At 38.7% G+C, this 18231-nt stretch overlaps 2 protein-coding genes across 4 annotated transcripts in view; one reads left to right on the top strand and one right to left on the bottom strand.

Moving 5' to 3' along the window:
* Positions 1–2927, top strand: part of LOC124067069 (transmembrane protein 163-like) — a 52921-nt gene extending 49994 nt beyond the window's left edge. The window contains exon 8 of the mRNA XM_046404123.1: positions 43–2927. Within this exon, the coding sequence (XP_046260079.1) occupies positions 43–103 (61 nt within the window). The 3' untranslated portion in view covers positions 104–2927. The remainder of the gene's footprint in view (positions 1–42) is intronic.
* A 666-nt stretch (positions 2928–3593) lies between these two features.
* Positions 3594–17696, bottom strand: LOC124067068 (alpha-1,6-mannosylglycoprotein 6-beta-N-acetylglucosaminyltransferase A-like). 3 transcript variants are annotated; one of them, XM_046404120.1, is made up of 19 exons: positions 17546–17696; positions 16954–17168; positions 16440–16530; positions 15941–16006; positions 15339–15656; positions 13026–13102; positions 12574–12663; positions 12388–12453; positions 11872–12048; positions 10721–10890; positions 10386–10511; positions 8925–9058; positions 8626–8759; positions 8075–8218; positions 6654–6800; positions 6344–6457; positions 6124–6198; positions 5863–6020; positions 3594–5685 (listed from the first exon to the last, which is right to left on the bottom strand). In XM_046404120.1, the coding sequence occupies exons 2-19, from the start codon at positions 17038–17040 to the stop codon at positions 5484–5486; spliced, it is 2376 nt and encodes a 791-aa protein (XP_046260076.1). In that variant the 5' UTR covers positions 17041–17168; positions 17546–17696; the 3' UTR covers positions 3594–5483. The 3 variants fall into 3 exon arrangements, with proteins under 3 accessions (XP_046260076.1, XP_046260078.1, XP_046260077.1); XM_046404122.1 differs by having other exon boundaries at positions 15947–16006; XM_046404121.1 differs by having other exon boundaries at positions 16954–17052; positions 17546–17694.
* Positions 17697–18231: the final 535 nt, after the last annotated feature.

Raw genomic sequence — 18231 nt, 5'->3', positions numbered from 1 at the left:
ATTTCCACATTTTCCAAAGAAACCTTTTTATTATCTCTGCAGACTCCTGAAGGACATGGTGCCCCGTGTGAGACAGACGAGGAACTACGAACGTTTCGAGTGAGAGATGTGTGTGTTGAGCAGGTCAACACGCACATGCCCACACACACCTGGCTGCCTCCTGCCCTCCGCCCTCTTCTCTCTGTCTTTCACATACATCTTAATATAGATTTCACCTGCACATGCAGCACATATGGACTTTACATGCACATGTTGTGGAATATACAGACATGTGCTGTAAATACTGTACAAAATGCGTTCATACATTCAGGCATAAGCAAACACACAAGCACACATACACAAACGTCGCAGAGATTTTGAGGGAAAAGGACATGATTGAAGAGCACCTCCCGAAAAGAAAACACTTCAGTTAAATTTGTATTTTCTGCTCTTCCATGAAACCACCAGTTTAAAAATGACACTTTAAAGAAGAAAAAGCCCAACAGAAAATTCAAAATGATGATTTTTTTTTTACAATTTATACAAAATATGTTTTCCCAAGCAATTTACATTAGAAAACAAAAAAAGAGCTTTTAAAGAACATTTTTTGTCTCCCTATTGTAACCTAATTAAGATTAAGATTAAGACTGAGAGCTGCCAACTAATTTTTGTTTTTTTGATTTTTATTTTTTTGTTCATTTTGTTCTAAACCTCACCAGCCTCTTCTCCTCAAAGCAGTCCATCCTCATATGCTTCTCCAGTAGATGAAAAGCATCAGCACACTCAGTGAAGTCAATCGAGAATCCAAACAGCAGTAAAGCGGACAGGAGACACTGAGGACAAACGTGTGCCATACGATGGCAATAAACCTAAGTGCACAAGACATTTAACCAGTTGATATTGCATTGTACTGTCTAGCGTACTGTATGTGATGCATCCAAGCACAAATGAGCAAACTTTCCTTCATGCACTGGTGTATGTTGCTGATAGCTTAGCATACAAGGGGTTATTAAAAACTAAGGAATTAGCTGAGGCTATTTATGCTCTTTTATCTTAACTGCTGTATCAGACATTACACGTATCATTGCTGTATGTGGTAGGCTGCGCATCTCGTGATTTGTTACTAACATCCCTTCAGCTTATTTTCTTTCTTTTTTTGTTTTTCTTGTACTTGAAACTTAGTTTGACAAAGTTCAGATTTGCCAGGCAACAACTGAGGAATACAGTCAAAGTTTTTAGCAGGGGAAGCTGGAAAAAAAAAATCAGTATTTATCAAGTGTTTCTGTTCTATGACTTTTTCAAGCTTAGATAATCAATAAAAGCACTAAACTCTTTGGGAAAGTTTCCTGTACCTTTTGCTATAATCTTGTTATTTATTGTTGTCTCTGTGGAATACAGCTGTGGTAGGCCTATTTATTACTTTATTAATCTTATTATGTTATTCATATTTTCTGCCTTTTTTTCTCATTCTGACTGCAAAGCTCTTATGGAAGGTTGAATAAGACTCAGACTTAAGATGAAACAAAGCACAATGACAAAGATGAAGTGTGAATACCATTTACATTGCATATCATTTGCAGAGACAGCATTTTCTCCTGTGTTCTGCTTACCTGCTCATTTGTTCTGCATGCTTCCACCACTATCATTATCATGTGCAATGAACAGAATGTAAATACAAACCACACTCTTGTAAATATGTTTATTACATCGTCTGGGTGCATCAGTAAAAGTCACAACTATAGTCATAGTACTTTATGGCCGACAATACAGGCTTTTTGGAGTAGACCCCATTAGGTACAGAGTGATCAATGTTGCATATAGTTGAAAATGTTTACTCTATAGTGCTTATATTGTAAATGTTGTTTTACATATTACTGTAGATTATTGGTGAAATGATAAGTCTAAGTTTTTGAATTGTAAGTGAAAAATCTCAGACTGGATGCAGGTGTGATCGGACAGAACTGTCCAAGACTCCTCGAGCATATCATTATTTTACATGCAGTAGGCATAAATTTACCTGCAGGCACAAATCGGTACTATTTATCATAAGGTGATGAATCATGTGGATGTAACAAAATTAAGAGGAATATGTTCATGGTTCGAAGCTCCTCATGAGTGATAAGATTAATGAAACTGAGTTTTATACAAATGCACTGAGATTAATTCAATTTGAAATCGATATTATCCATGAACCATGACCACAAAATCTTAAATGAGGTTCTCCAGAGAGCTTGTGAGCCCCCTTGTGGCTGGAGGATACATGACAAGGCTTTTAAATTGTATTCAGTGCACTGGATCCATGTGTGAGAATCTAATTTTATCCAAGGCTGAAGACAGTTACAAAGCCTTGGTCAGTGATTCTGAGAGCACCTGCGTCCATCCTCCACTGTAATTATCAACTCAGAGTCGACATTACTGGAAAAGGTGCAAAATTACTGGTGTTATCTTTAGTTCTAGTGTGTGAAGAATAAGGATTAACTGTAAAACGAGGCGTGAAGCGGCTCACACCTCACTGACTCACCAACAGCGCACTGATTTGTAATGCCCCCAACCCCCCCATTCTCTGATGCATAGAAGACAATCTCTACAGTGACTTTTATTGGCAAAGCACAGTGTTTACATCCTAATATCCACCACATAAGACACAGAACAAACATAATAATTTCATCTTAGTAACAGTATGCTTCACTAGCTCTACTGCTCATATGGTTAACGAGCTTGTGTTTGGATAAAGTTGAGATTATATTTTGATCTTGGCAACAAAATCCTTTCTACCTCTCTTGTTTGCACTTTGTTTTATTTTCATGCCACTTGTGCTCATTCATTCCATAGAAAATTTAGGCCAGGGTGCTGTGATTGTGGCCCGTGGCCTCTTACACTTCTTAATAGTGAGTGATCTCTGAAGTTGTTTGCACTCACTGGAAAACACTGGAGAAGTGCAACAGCTGGATACCAAAAAGACATTAAATATCAAGTGGAATTCCTTGATCACCAGAGCTGCTGTTGCATGTTGTTCATCTATAATGTGATTTTTCCACTGCCCCATGAAATGCTTCAACCTTCACACTCCAAGTCGCTAAAAGACTGCAAGAGGTTCATGAAGAAATGACCTCTGAACATGTATTACTTGTTGCACAAACACTAAACCTCTGTTCATTTTAGTCCATTTCGTTGTTTTCATTAAAATAGCTCAGAGAGATATGTCCAATTCTGCAGCTAAGTGAACTGTGCCAAATCATTGAAAACATCTGTCCACTCTTCTGACATGTGCATATCATTCAATTGTACTTGATAAATTGACATTATTATCAACCCAGAAGAGGCATCAAATCTTTTGTTTTACTTGATTTTACAAAATTATAATAGCAATACCAACCACTTCTCAGTTGCTATTGGCTTTGCATGGGCTTGTAAAAACCCTTATAGCTTCTGTGCTTACGTTTGCATAAGAGCCACACACACACACACACACACACACACACATATGTAAATCAATAAATCTGACAGTGTAACAGAATGATTATTTGTCTGTTTGTACAGTCATGACATCAGTGCTATTACAGATGATATTAACACCATGTATTTATGTAAAAGAATTATGAGGTACCTCTTTGTCAGAGAGAAAAGTTTTATTGAGTAATAAACTTTTATCCTGCTTATTCATCAGCAACGTTGATACATGGTCTTTTTTCCCCATTGTTTTCAACCACACAACTGTCATGGAAGGTTTTCCTGCCCCAGAGGTAATACAGTTTGACATGTTGCAGTCACCATTTTGTGAGGAAGCACCAATTGCCTATTAATATCAGCCCCATTCATACTAGCTCCATACCTTTTTATCTAAAAGAACAAATAAGGCACCACATTTGTCCAGTTCTATAACTTCTGTCGACCTGAACCATCATCTCCTGTGTCTATAAGAAATATGATCAATAGTCACAAGAAGCATATTGATGGAAGAATTAAAATATTGTTTAAACTTACTTTGGACAACTTATTCAGTGCACTCCTGTTTAATTCAATAGTAGACATATGCTTTCTAGATTAGAGGCAGATAAGATGTACAGCAGTCTCACATCTGTATGAAGCAACAGCCAGGAGTTGGTTACCTTGACTTTGCACAAAGAGCAAAAATGAGGGGAAACAGCTGGCCTGATTTTCTCCAGAGGTAACAAAATCCACCTACCAGAACCTCCAAGGCTTAAGAACAAATACATTGTGGATTTATGGGAGATTATGCACCAAGATTTTTCTTGGTAACTGTAGTCTCCACTGGTTGCATGGCAACTTCATGTTGGCATATTCAGGAAAGAAATAATCAGGCACCCAAAATGAAACCACAAATGGCATTTATGCTGTGGTGTTTTTTGTTTGCTTGTTTGTTTTTTTAATTGAACAAGCAATATATTACATGTTAATTAGTGAGCTTTAGAGGTGCTTATAAGTTTAATTTTGTTACCTTTTGACAAAACCTGCCCACAGGTCTGCCCCTGTTTCTGGTGTTGGGCTAAGCTTCTTCTCATCAGTGAGCAAATGAACTATTCTTTAAACTTGTTTAGAGACTTCTTACTTACTACTTACAAGCTGAGCAGAACTTGATCCTGCAGAGTTTTACTTTCCTCCACTTATCTAGCATCAATGCCATAAATCTGTGGAATGCTACACATACAGAATACCATGCTACATAACCATACATCAGACTTCTCTGTGGCGGACATTGCAGGTTTTTGGCGGAGGGTTATTTCGAAGAGACCAGTAAGACAATACATTTTGTGATAAAAAGTATTTCTCACTTCAGTATGTTCTCTCACCTGCTCTGATTCAATTTCACACGTTTGCATCATCATCGCAGGCCTGCTCTCTCTGTCGTCTGGAAAGACAAAGTACATTAAGTGCACCTCGAGGAGATGGCTGGTGAACTGTAATCCATCCCCTTTGTCTTCTTACTTATTTTCAGGCTCATGGGAGACTGTGAAACACCCTGGATGGTTCACGTCATTGACAAGCAGCAGCTGTGTATTTATTTATGGATCCACAGAAAAATGCTCATCCACGTTAGTTAGTTTGCAAGAATGCTTTAAATTGCCACAAAACGTTCATTTAATCTTTCCAGCCCAATCAGAGAGATATTTTGCATTTGTTAAGGTGTAAAGTGTCACATTTGGAGTGACCAGTGATAAAACTGTTGTTAGTTTTTTTATCAGTGCACATATTACAACATACAGCCATCTCCCAAATGGCAGCAAACCAGCTTTAAATACTAATAAAAAAAAAAAATAATAAAAAGTTGCTGTTCTTCATCACTTAAACACTTTGTGTTCAACACAATCTGAAACTGTAGTCCAACTGGTCCTTCTGTGTGAAACAGTGGCATCCAGGTAACGCGTGTTTGTGAGCTGTGATTCGGAACACTCAGATGAAACCCACATAAATAATTTTTGTCAACTTTTTCATGATCTTTATGGGCAGAGTAAGGATGTAGGTTTTTGTTTTCCATCCAACAGTCAGATACATGCCTTGCATAAGGCTATCTGGTCCTTAATGTAGTCTCTGCAGGGGCAGATGCGAATCCAGGACTGGTCTGATCTCACACAGCTGAAGAGCAGGGGATCAGATGGGAAGAGACAGTGTTTACTACTGCTTTTGTAGGCTGGAAGCACCATGTGACTGTCAGAAAGCTCTGATGTTTGACAATCCACATTGTAGCTGAAAAGAAAAGCAGAGAGAATTATCAGCAGCTGTATGTCAAACCATGGAGAATATAACTCAAATAATATTGATAAATGATAATGATATGTCTTACACACAGACAAAGGAAAATTTGAAAGTATATAAATTAATGCAACTGTATTCATGTGTATGCAAAGTAACATGTGAACTTACTTGGCAAGATTCACTGTGTTGTTAAGATGTGGGAAGAATGCAGGTTCACAGATCAGCCCCTCCTTCTGGCAAGCCTGTTTACAGGAAGTGTTCACCTCTGCCTTCACAACGTGGAGCGCGCTCAGTGGGGGCCAGCTCCCCGTACTCGAACAAAAGTCCTGAGGCAAAATTGAGAGCAAAATGAGAAGGGTGGAGCAGTATGGAGTCTTTTTCCCCGCTAATTACAAATCTTTCCAACCCCTCAACCAACATTCCTCTGACCTGTTTATCAGCCAGGACGCTGACCCTCTGGAGCATCCCTTCACAAGTAAACTCATAGGGAAGGTAGGACTCAATCTGAAATGCATGTGCAAAAATTACAACTGTAGATATACTGCAGAAATAATGCAGTTCTGTATTCACCGGGCAAGATTCCTTTGTATTTTCACTGTGGTCTTTGTGGAAAAGGGCAGATCTGACACCATATTTAGAAGGTACTTACACTCTGATTTAAGATAGCAGCGAGAGCTCTCTCCACATCTGTGGAGTTGTGCATATCCACCGTCCATACGTAGGGCTCTCCTATGGCCTCTGCATAGGGATGCTGGGATGTCACCTACAGCACAACTTTATTTGTTTAAGACGGTAGATTGATTTCACAGGTAGTTCAAGCACAGTTATTAATGTTTTGTTTTTCGTTTGATCCATGTTAAAAAGATTTGTGTACAATGTGAGAGGTTAGACGTGTGGAATGTAAAATGTGTAGAATGAGATCATTGTTAAGTGCCCCACTTTTGAGTATGACCCCTGACCTCTCTGATGTTAGGCTTTTCCTTGAAGAACTGTGTGTTCAAGCTGCTATGTGGAGGGTGTAACCTGGGGTTCAGGAAAGCACAGCCATTGGCTAAGGCCTCCAACGGGGCGGGACCTTCGTATGGAAAAGACAATCCTACAAAAACCTGCAACAGATCACAGATCAAAAGCTGTTCAGAATTGCACTTTAAAGCACACACACAAAGATGTATGCTGCAAGCACATGCACTACTCCACCGTCACCACATGGTGCCAGCCGACACCAGGACAAGACACGATGAATTCAGTCGGTACTGTTGCAGCATAAGCAGTAAGGGGCGTGATGCTGCTTACATGGTTTCTGAAGCATATACAGGATGTAATATTCTTAAGCAGTTTGTTTATAACAGCTCAAACTCAATAACATCATTTTATCATCTTCATACTTCAGGATTTTTCCTAATTTTATAAGAATAGCTAAAAACATAATCTTAAAGGTTCACTACATTAGTTCTGTTTCATGTTGTGTATGTCTGTTACTGCTGTCGACAGCACTTTTTAGGCAGCACTACTCGCAAATACAAAGAAGGTCAATTTATCATTTATTGTTTGTTTGTTTGTCTGGATCCTCATTATTTGTCAGTACATTTAATTTAATTAAAGAGTTTGGTCTAGACCTGCTCTAATTGGAAAGTGTCATGAGATAACTTTTGTTGTGAATTGGCGCTATATAAATAAACTGAATTGAATTGAATAGTGCAACAGCTACTGTACCCAAAAAGTACTACAGCAACTTCATGTTAGCATGTTAAACATAGCAAAAGTGAACGTTATAGCACACACATATGCAACAACAACAGATATAGTATTCAGTAGTAGTGTAGCAGGACATAAACACAGTTATCAAAAGCCTACTGAATGCAAACACATCATAGATCAGTATGTTTCCCATTTTTATCGTCTTGTAATAAACTATACAGTTCCTGTTTATGGCTCGATCTTATTTATCTTTATTCATAAAGTAGTGTTACAGTGTAGTGTTATTTTAGTGAATGGCCATCTTCTACCAAACATTTAAGGTGTTAAAGCGTTGGTTTTCTACTTTTTCAACTGGCACTCGACACAATGAAGGTTCTCCTTGATCAAAAGACAATTTAGCAGTCAAAGAAGGTTGAAGGACTGTACGTCATGCCTCTCCTTCACCTTCGGCAAGGATGAGTCAGAGTACTTTCCCTGCTGCCTGAATGAACCAATCAGGAACCAGATGTCACTGAAATGTTCTTGAAGATAAAAATGAGTAATACCTTTCAGTAGTGAGCAAGAAACAGTACCTCTTTAATACAGAGAGGGTTTAATAAGCCACAGACAACAAAACATGGGGATGGGGCACCGAGGGTCCTGATGTGAACTGATTGATCCCTTTGATCCTTCACACACCCACCTTGCTCTGTCTCAGCAGGGTCTGTACCTCAGTGCCTTTGATAATGCCATGGTTTTTCACATAGCTTGGAATCGGAGCGCTGTTGTCAACCGTCCCATGGATTTCTAAGTACTTGTGGATAATGTCCAGATAAGCTTCTTTACCCTGCATTGGAACAGCAGAGGAAACAAAGGGTGACTTGTTGGAAAAATCAATGGACATGGCACAAATTGCACATCTTTCTTGCCAAGTGTATATTTTAATGGGATGTCTGAATGACAAGGGGTGGAGGGGTGGGGGATAAATAGGCTACTAAACATCCACAGAGAACATCCATGAACTACAAATCACCCAGGGGGATAAAATGAGTTGACAAAAGGCACACAAGGACAACCAAAACTCTGTTCCACTTAAAAAAGTTCCTAATTTTTCAACATATTTTTTTTCTCCACAGTCACCTCTAACTAAAACCAGAATGCTTAATACTTTCTAAAATCAATATTACCTTAGAGAAATAACTGTCTAAAGAAATCAAAATCGTATTGCATATTAAAATGTCTGACAATTGTTACCTCCCAAAACTTGGCATGCTTGCCATACACAAGTGCCTGGTTTTGTCTTCTGGTAGACTTGAGCCACTCAGATTCTTCAGAGCCATTCGGATGCTGCACGACAAATCCCAGGAATGTGTTGTCTGGTGTGTGAGCTGCTCACAATAAGACAAAACACAATACTTAATGTAGGTGCATAGTTTTAAAAGAAGTTACGAATTCTTTGCCAAGAGTTCCACTGATGATGTTTTGTTAAATTGTAAAAGTAAATCAAACATCGTGTGTGAAGATTAGCTGCTGGAAAAGAAAGAAAAACATACGAAACATAGTGTAGAACTGCAGTGGGATCAGGTTCAGGCCACCAAATGGTCTCTTAAGGTTGTGCTTTTGGGCCCAAGCTGCATGATTGAAGTCTGGCTCAGTGCCAAAAGAGTCCAGCACACGAATCATACACCTGATTAACATACACAGGGACACAGTTACTCTCACAAACACATTAACACACATCATATCTTTTGACAGCAAGTATGTGGGCATCTGAACATTATTTTAAAACTACAGACATTAATCTTTTTTGGTTTTCCCTAAGGTTGTCGAACCTTGTTGCAGGGATTTCCTCCTGTGCAGGCACAAGAGCATGAGTGATGTCGGACACTGACGCCGGCCTGGTTCACAGCCAGCCAACGGTTCATATAAAAGTCCATGTACGCAGGATATACTTCCATCCATTTTCGATACAGCTATAACTGTCGGGATCGTGGAGAGGCTGGAGTCTATCACAGCTGACCACGGGCGAAAGTCGGGGTACACCCTAGACTGGTTGTCAGTCAGTCGCAGAGCCGACACACAATGACATACAACCACACACGCACACACTCACACCTAGGGCCAATGTAGAGTAGCCAGTTAACCTAATGTGTATGTTTTTGGAATTGTGGAAGGAAGCCGGGGTGTACGGAGAAAACCCACGCAGGCACAGGGAGAACATGCAAACTCTGCACAGAAGGGCCCAGACCGGGATTAGAACCTGGAACCCTCTTGCTGTGAGGCGACAGTGCTAGCTGAGCTTATTTTTTAAAAGTCTTATATTATTTCTTGTCTATCCTTTTTCATGTCTGCAACACTTTTCCTCAAATGTGACAAGAACATGCTCAATAACCTTTTCCTTCTTTTATTCTTTTCTTATCATTCCATCTCTGCTCTCTTTTGCCAGATCTCTTGTCACCTTCTTTGACATCTTTTAGCTCATGATTATCTCCAATCCACTGTCTTTTAAGGTCTCACACTCTGGCTTATTGTTACTCTTGTCTCATACCAGCAGACATTTTAGTTCAGTAATTGCACCCAACTGGTTTGCACTCAGTTCGATCTACTCCTGTCTTGTCCTGAAAATGGTATATTCTCTGTGCCAGCATGACCACCAAATGGCTCACATTTCTTTTCTTTCCTTTTTCTCCTGTCCTTTTTCTCCTGACCTCTTCATTTCACTCAGCACTATCATTTTGTTTTCTTATTGTCCTCCTGAACTCATATTTACTTGTCTGTGGCAGTTAAACTGCAATGAAATACATCTTGACTTTTAATTATTTTCAAAGCTAGATGGAAATTAGCACACAAAAAGACCAAAATGTTATGATTGTTGTCTTTTTTGTAATGTTGTTGTTGCTATTTAGCTTATGAATGTTCAAATGACCTAACCTGGACGTTATACAAAAACATGGATATGGATATACGCCCACACTCATTAAAAAAAATATCAGCACCAAAATGTTGATACTCACTTGTATTTGGTCCAAGAATTCTGTAATACTGCTCGAATCTGTCGAAGGCCCATAATGTCTGTATAGATAAGATTTATTTTCACAGGAGGACGGGCTGGGCAGCCACCTGTCTTAATCCCCAGTAAACTAGAGAGATAACAAGGATATGCAGTTACCAAATCAATTAAGGGAAATGTATGGACTGAGTGGAAATGTATGTAGGTGTAGGCTAGATTTAAAGTGTTTCCTCCTGTTCCCCTTCATTTACCCCAAGGCAACTACCCCAACAGAAACAACTAAAAGATTATATTTTTTTAAAGGCTATTTTAATAAGCTATTTTTGTGTGCATACTCACAGCTTGAGGTCGTGCAGGGAAGCAGAGAGGTTAAGATGGTGACCTAGGATGTAAAGGGTCGAGATAAGGTCACTCCACTGGACTAGTTCACCAAGGGGGCCCCCACTGAAGGCAGCCTTTGCTATTCCAACACCTGATTCATCTGTCACCACACCAGGATGTACCAGGATCTGTGGGGGCAGCATGTACATACTTTTTTTAGATTTTTTTTTTTATTTTTTAGTGGACAGAGGCTCATTAGATATAATGCAGAGATTTCTGAGTAATATGGCCATTGCATTCTGTCATAAGCCTTTCGAAAAGACAGAGTGGCTGCATCTGATGACTCATTTCAGATAAAGACAACAGTAATTGCCCTTCTAATGTAATGAGGGTGGTTGGTCTTCCTCTTATAAAAATCAATGTGTACCACTTCTGGTACAAATTCAGTATCCTCTAACAAGAAATGAAAACATGTGTTTGTTACTTGTGCCTGATTATAAAGCTGACAGACTGAAAGAAACAGCAGAATCAAAAATATTTAAGACTGATATAATATGTGTCATGCACTGCATATTCTCTTTACAATAAACATTCTTAAATCGATGCCGTAGTATGCTATAGTGTTATGTGATTGTAGATGTGAATTGTACACCATTTGAATGAGGTGTTTTTGCAATGCCTTAACAAGTAAAAGAACTGTGGTTTCTAACTTTAAAGGTCTAGCTAAAACCAAGTCAGAAAGCAGAGTCTTTCTATTTTTTGCAGTACATAACAAGAAATGCGTTTCTCTGAGGTGTAATGACTGTCATCAAAAAAAAAAAAAATCATCAAAAAGAAAATGAACTAAAAAGCAAATAAAAAGCTTATGTAGCAGGTATGAAAATGAATGAATATATATATATATCTTTGGTTCCCCAGCATTCCTGGAAAGTAGAGTTTTAGGAGAAAGTCAAAAAATAACTGTCCTCTGAAGCTAGACTGTATGTCATTTGATCAAAACAGATATACAGATACCACAAGAATATAGATCTGTCAATCTTCTGATCTTTAAACAGGTGTAAACCAGTATACATATCATTCATATTCATCAAGTACCAAGAAGGCAACAACAATAACAACAGTACCTGAGCTGTCATCTATTCCAATAAATACAATGAGGGATACATTACATGTTTAGCTTTCCGATCTGTGAGGTTGTATTTGGCTGAAAGAGAGTGTGCAGCTTTGACCCAAATCTCTTCCATACTGCGCATTCTTTGCTGAATCCAACGGAACTGGACTCTGTTTTCCAAAGATGGATACAGGCCTGTTAGACTGTATCGTACCTCTGCAAGGTTAGACCTCACCTGGAGAAATGAGGAAAACACAAGTCTACAATATTATTTCCCATTTGGTAGATTTGTTTTAGCTTTCCAAATTCCTTCACAATACAATGACTTCTTACTTATTTTGCACTGATAAATTAGGATAAGTAGGATTTTCAATTATCCTACTTATCCTATTCCAATGTTCACTTAGAATGAAGTCTCTCCTGACAGTGTTGCTACAAATGGCAAACGCTATCTTTCTAAAGCAGGTCTGGAAAGATTATGTAGGGCCCCAAACTTTTACATACCACAACTCCAAACACACCGTGTTCACTTAAAAGTAACATGCAGTCGTTCATTTGTGGCCTTTGTCTTTACCTCAGAGTTTTGTCCTGAAGCTGAGGGGATCACTCGGCCTGGGAGCACAGGACACCAGGACTCTATCTTCACAGAGATGCAGACAAACACAGAACTTTTCCACCTTTGTGCATTTCCAAAATTGAGTAGAGTAGTTTTCTGTGTGTAATCAGGTTTTCACTGGGCATGATACGAGTGCTTGGGTACCTCACTGAGGTAGCTAAGGATGGAGCAGAGCGATCCATTCACTCCATAACTGCTGTAGCAAGGGTCAGTCTTCCACATCTCCTTCATCCACTGGAAAACCAACAAACCGCACCGAGCCACAGCACAAAACAAGCACATTACCATGACAATGTTTATGCGGCCCAACAAAACGCACAGCGACTGACGAGAATGTAACACTTTGTAGTACACGAAGTCAACCACATAGTAATGTGTATCTGTTACTGCTGGTACTTAAATTAAGGTCTAGACAATAAGATGAAGCTAAAGAAAGTACTGCACCCCAGTACTGTACCCACTGGTAACCACTATATTAAAAAATAGCGATGTATATTAATCAATTAAACAATAAAAGTGATGATATATTCACAGTAAACTCAGCCAGTGAGATTCCAGTGACAAACTGCTGTTACATTGATAAAGGCATACCTTACCTTTATTTTCCCCTTACACTGTGGGTATCCATCCACGGGTGGCAGTGGGCAGTTGTCATCCTCTTTGGTTTGATTATCTAAAAACACACAAACAACAGCACTTGTGATGAGTTCACAGATGCTCTATTCATTCCTAATTAACAATGGAAAAAGACAATTTCCCTGCAGCTACAGATACCTGTTTACTACCATACCACATTAATTCATTAGTTGCCTTGATTTACATTCAAGGCCTGTTGAGGAAGACAACCTTCAAGTTTTGAGAACTGAGCTGGTTCTCACTGGACAATTTGCAAAGTCTCTGCTATCTTGTCTGATAGGTTGTAACTAAACCTTTCAGTAGAATCCCCTAAAGGAATAGTGGTTAAATAATGAGCAGAGGGGCAAATGATCCATTCTTACTGGAGGTCAACCTCTACCGTCTATAGCAAACATGTGCTTGGGGCATATCTAATGATGACTCGTTGCGCAAAGAGGTTGGTAGGAGATATGTTTCTTATATATTAATCATTAAAGCTGGGTTTGATGAAGCTGGAAAAAAGACAAGAACAGCTAGATTTTGAAAGTATCCAACTGAAATAATTTCCTTTAGAACTCCCTTCAAGACCACACAAAAGCTGAAACACACAAATGAGCACTGCCCGACAAGAACATCGTGTTCAAATTCCCACATTGCGCTCATTGACGTAATGCTCTGTGTTTCTGTCAAATTTCATTCTTCGAATTTCTTCTTCAGAGGTAAGTTTTTCAAATTAAGTTATGTCTCAGAGTCATTAATATTTAGTTCTATGATCACAGTACCTTCCTAAAGGTATAGCTAAATGAGCTACAAGTAAGAACATAAAAAATACCATATACAATAAGATGAGGATAAAAATAAAAAAAAAATACTGTACACAATGAATACATGAATCTGTGGAATAGTGCAATGACAGCGTAGGTAGACAAAGATTTTTAAAAATAAATAAATAAATACAGTGCAAGGCAATGCAGTGCAATAGACAGATAATAATTATGCTGTATGGTTAAATAAATGAGGTAGATGAGCATGACATTTGTGATTGTCATAGTCCAGTGTAAAGATGGGGGGCTGGGGGGCTATTTCAGAGTGAGTTAGTTATGCTAACAAGTAAACTTGTCAATAAAGAGTATTCTTGCTTTGGACAACATAAATCATTCTTAACATAGAGGATTTAACAGGAGCTTTGTACTTTCCATGACAGGTAAGGATTTTGTTTAGTTTTGGAAAACTTAGTATGTGGCAAGACTGGTTCCCCAGACATCAACTGATTGGGAAGAAGCCCAAGAACCAGTGCCCAATCATACTGAAATGCAAAAATTACTGGGAGAGACAATCTCACCAGTTTCTGCCTCTTCAATAATAATGAGAATCTACCTCTTTGATAACAAAGTAACTGAAATATTGTTCTTCCCTTCTTCCCTAAAATCTTGCCAAATGTAAGGATATGAAACGGACAAACTGTGGTGATGAGGTGTGGGCTTGGGTATAAAGGGGTTTCAATAAAAACAAACACCAAATGAACCTGAACCTGTGGGCAGGCTAATGGAAGACAAACAATCTTTTGCACAAACAGTACTAAGACAGCCATAATGCAGGCAACCTAGTTGAAAAGTGATTTTTAAAAAAATCACAATCACACAACTAGTCTCTACAATGCTCAACATTTCCCTCAATCAGAAAAGATTGACTCAATAAGACCTTAGGAGACCAGAGTTTCAGAGTGTTTTAAGTTGTGGTCTGCAGTATGACAAGGTAAGATCAGAAAGACACACCTACGCCATTCACCACCTCTCCTAAGCCTACAAGAAAGGGCTGGGTCACAAACTGAGTGCACTGGCGAGGAGAATGCACCAAGCTGTCCTAAATCAGTAGTGAGGAGCCAAATTCAACACCCTGCACCCAGGTGATCTGAATAACATGCTAATCAACCTTGAGGGATTTTGACACCTTCAGCTTGAATGAATTGGAGAAATGAGAAATAAATCCCACCAACTTCTACGTGTTTACCTTTAACACGGTTTCATAGAAAACACTGAAAAATACTGAAAGAAGACTAATGTATTGTTGATGATTTTGGAATGATTCCATATTAAGGGACTTTAATCAAAGGTTCTTGTTTTTTTTCCTATGAACACATGGCTTGCTTGCCCAGCTGAATTAATTCCATCCCAATTAGCCCATGTACTTATATTACTGCAATTGCTTTCACAACATCTGCTGTATTGTCATGTTGAGAATGGGTACTCTACAGTTAGCATTCTGCTCTTAAATTTAATTGAGATTGATTTTACCGGATTGTTGAACTTTCGTGTCGTTCTTGTCCGCCTGTAGTTTGAGGAGTTCCTCAAAGTGAGCCACTTGTTGCTGCAGTTGGAGTGAATAAGAACGTAGATCCTTAACCATCTCATCCTTCTTTTGTCCGTCCTTCTCTGCCTGTAGCTTTAGGAGTTTCTCCAAATTTGACACTTGTTGCTGCAGTTTGAGTTTATCAGAACGCAGCTCCGCAACGATTTCATCCCTCATTTGTCCTTTCTTTTTCTCTGCCCTCATTTCAATCTGGAGTGCCCTTAATTCTCCCATGTAGTCCTTTGAAACAGGTAGTACAGGAACTGAGGGAGAGAGAGAGTTTGAAGCGTTAATTTGACAAATTATTCTTCTGCTCTGAACACATTTTAAAGAGGCTGCTATTAAAACAATGAACCACATCATACAATTATTACTCATAAATAATTCATTCAGCTAACATGACAACAAAATTCATGTTTTAATTAGATGTAGTGCTACTTCACTAAAAATGCATTTAGATACAATAATTGCATGATATCGTAAACTGAGAGCTGAGACATAAAGTGTGTATGAGAAATAAATAATCTTGTATGGAGAGTTTGCTTACGCTCACTTGAGGGTTCCACAAGGCTTAGGAGATCATCAACAAACTTGACAATCCTCTTCATTAGGTCTGGGAAAGAAAGGGGGAGGTGAGAGAGGGAGTTAAAGAGTTTTACAGGAAAGTCAGGGAGCTTTAAGACAGAGGGAGCACATCTGAGGGTGCATAAGACTGTTCTGTACAAAGCACTGAGATGTGATGTCAAAGTCTGATCTGACTTGTTTTCCCCCGCTGTGTTTATAACTTCAGAGTGGGTTAAGAAAAGATTTCACAGGGATAATTTTTTTTTTCACATTTGAAAACAAACAGGGGGAGCAGTTTAAATCAGACATGGAGAATGGATCAGATGAGACCAGATCTGAGATCAGATCAAACTTTACCTCACCAGTTTTGTCTGACTGTGTAATCTGCATCTGTATTTCTACTGATCCTGCTGCCGCTCCATCATAACCCCTGTTTTTCACTGACTGACTCCTTTTGTTATATCTCTGTGCAGTCTCTTCACCTTCAGCCCTGCTCGTCTCCATCCACGCTTTGCCATTCAGCCTCAGTCTGTTGTGACTTGTCGCGCTGATGCCCTCCTTGTCAGCATTGTACTAAAACCAGTTTGGGGCAAGACACAGTTACACAACAAAAAGCTACTGACAAAAAGACACTCTCTTTCTGAATGTAATTAGTTGTGTGTATGAGGCAAGCAGTCAAGATTCAAAGTTAAAGCAAGGTGTCTGGACTTGTGAAGAACAAATCTTCACAAGTCCAGACGCCTTGCTTTAACTCTTTGAGTGAACATGACCTGGATGACTGAGAATCTCCACAGATAAGCAGTCAAGATCTCTATTTAAATAACTGATGTTTTTCAAGACACAGTTTATGGTTACTCCACTGTCAGTGAGTTTCATTGGGTCTACATTACACAGAATAAAGAAAAGAGGCTGATTCATCTGATACGTGTTGTCAGTAGTTCAAAATTAGCTTAGCTGTTTAGTAAAGCATGCGAATGAGTGAATGAAGATACAGACCAGGATGAAATATGGCAAACTCAGACACCAGATGAAACCAAAGACCAGCAGCGCACACTGAGTCCTCTGCAGGGTGTGTTTTCTCATGACTCAGATGAGCTGGGTGACATGGACATCAACTTTCAGTCCAAACAGGGTAATTTTACATTTAATATTATCTTACAAGGCTGCATGTTCAGTGGTGAGACATGACTGAAGGAACCCGTCTGACATGTCTGACAGAGAGAGAGGCAGACAGAGAGAGAGAGAAAGAATAATTCAGCACTCACAGATGATGACTGATTTGATTTTGCTGCTGATTTTGTTCAAAATTACTTAACAAATTGTAACAGAGATATGAGAAAATATGAGAAAGTATGTATGAGTAAACATGAGAAGCTATGATGGTGAATAGAACAACACCTGCAGACTTCTCTTATACTGACTCCACACTTGGTTTAGGATAACACACAGACAAATTCTTTATCAAATGACTTTCCCTTTTTGTATGTCATGTTTTCTTCACCCTTCATTGTAACATGCTGATATCAGTTACATTGTTTTGCAATTATCAGACAGTTCTAATGTAACAACAAAGAACCCAAACACCTACCTCTTAGGCAATCCTTCCAATATAACCACTAACACACTAAGGGTAATTACTTTGTAGTTTATGCATATAATCATAATTCATTCACAATAAAATGTCTGCTTATAGGTTGTGCTCTGGCAGCGTACCTCAGACACAAATAATCACAGAACAAAATGTCTTACTTCTTCAAACAAACTTGTGTTCTAACACGACCAGTTTGGTAACCTGTTTGGCTGCATTTTTTGCTGTGTCATGAAAACTGACATTCACTGTAGTCCACAAAGGAAGAGCAGGAAGTTTCAAATGGTGGCACTTAATTTAGCTTGTTTTGTTCATGTGAAATAAATTAAAGGTTTGATTACTGTTGTAATTACGCTGATAGTCTTAGTAAAATAATAAAAAAAAGTATAGCAAACCATAAAATCATCTCAGTGTATTGCTTAAATACATTTTGAACCTTAAAAACACTGAAATAGTGCAGTTCATACATTGTACTGTATTTCCCAAACACCATAGCAAGCAATTTTGTACAAATTTGTCCAAAAGCATATTGTATTTTATTTTAATTCTTCACTGACATGAAGAATCACTTATATGCCACCGTGCAAATCTCATCAGCACGGGAACAATCCCGATTTTCAAACATTTTCCAGCATTTACCACTTTCACTCTGATCATTTCTACTCATACAAGGCTGAGCGTAGCCT

Source organism: Scatophagus argus, chromosome 11 (assembly GCF_020382885.2).
Source record: "Scatophagus argus isolate fScaArg1 chromosome 11, fScaArg1.pri, whole genome shotgun sequence".
Lineage (NCBI taxonomy): Eukaryota > Metazoa > Chordata > Actinopteri > Scatophagidae > Scatophagus > Scatophagus argus.
This window is presented reverse-complemented; position numbering and strand designations above follow the sequence as displayed.

Bases quoted from the DNA above. Each gene is read 5' to 3' on its own strand.
- LOC124067068 (XM_046404120.1), bottom strand. From the start codon at position 17,040: ATGAGAAAACACACCCTGCAGAGGACTCAGTGTGCGCTGCTGGTCTTT. The intron at 10,512-10,720 runs GTGAGTATGCAC...TTATCTCTCTAG, and splicing joins TCCCTGCACGACCTCAAGCT to TTTACTGGGGATTAAGACAG. The intron at 5,686-5,862 runs GTAAGTTCACAT...TTTTCTTTTCAG, and splicing joins AACACAGTGAATCTTGCCAA to CTACAATGTGGATTGTCAAA.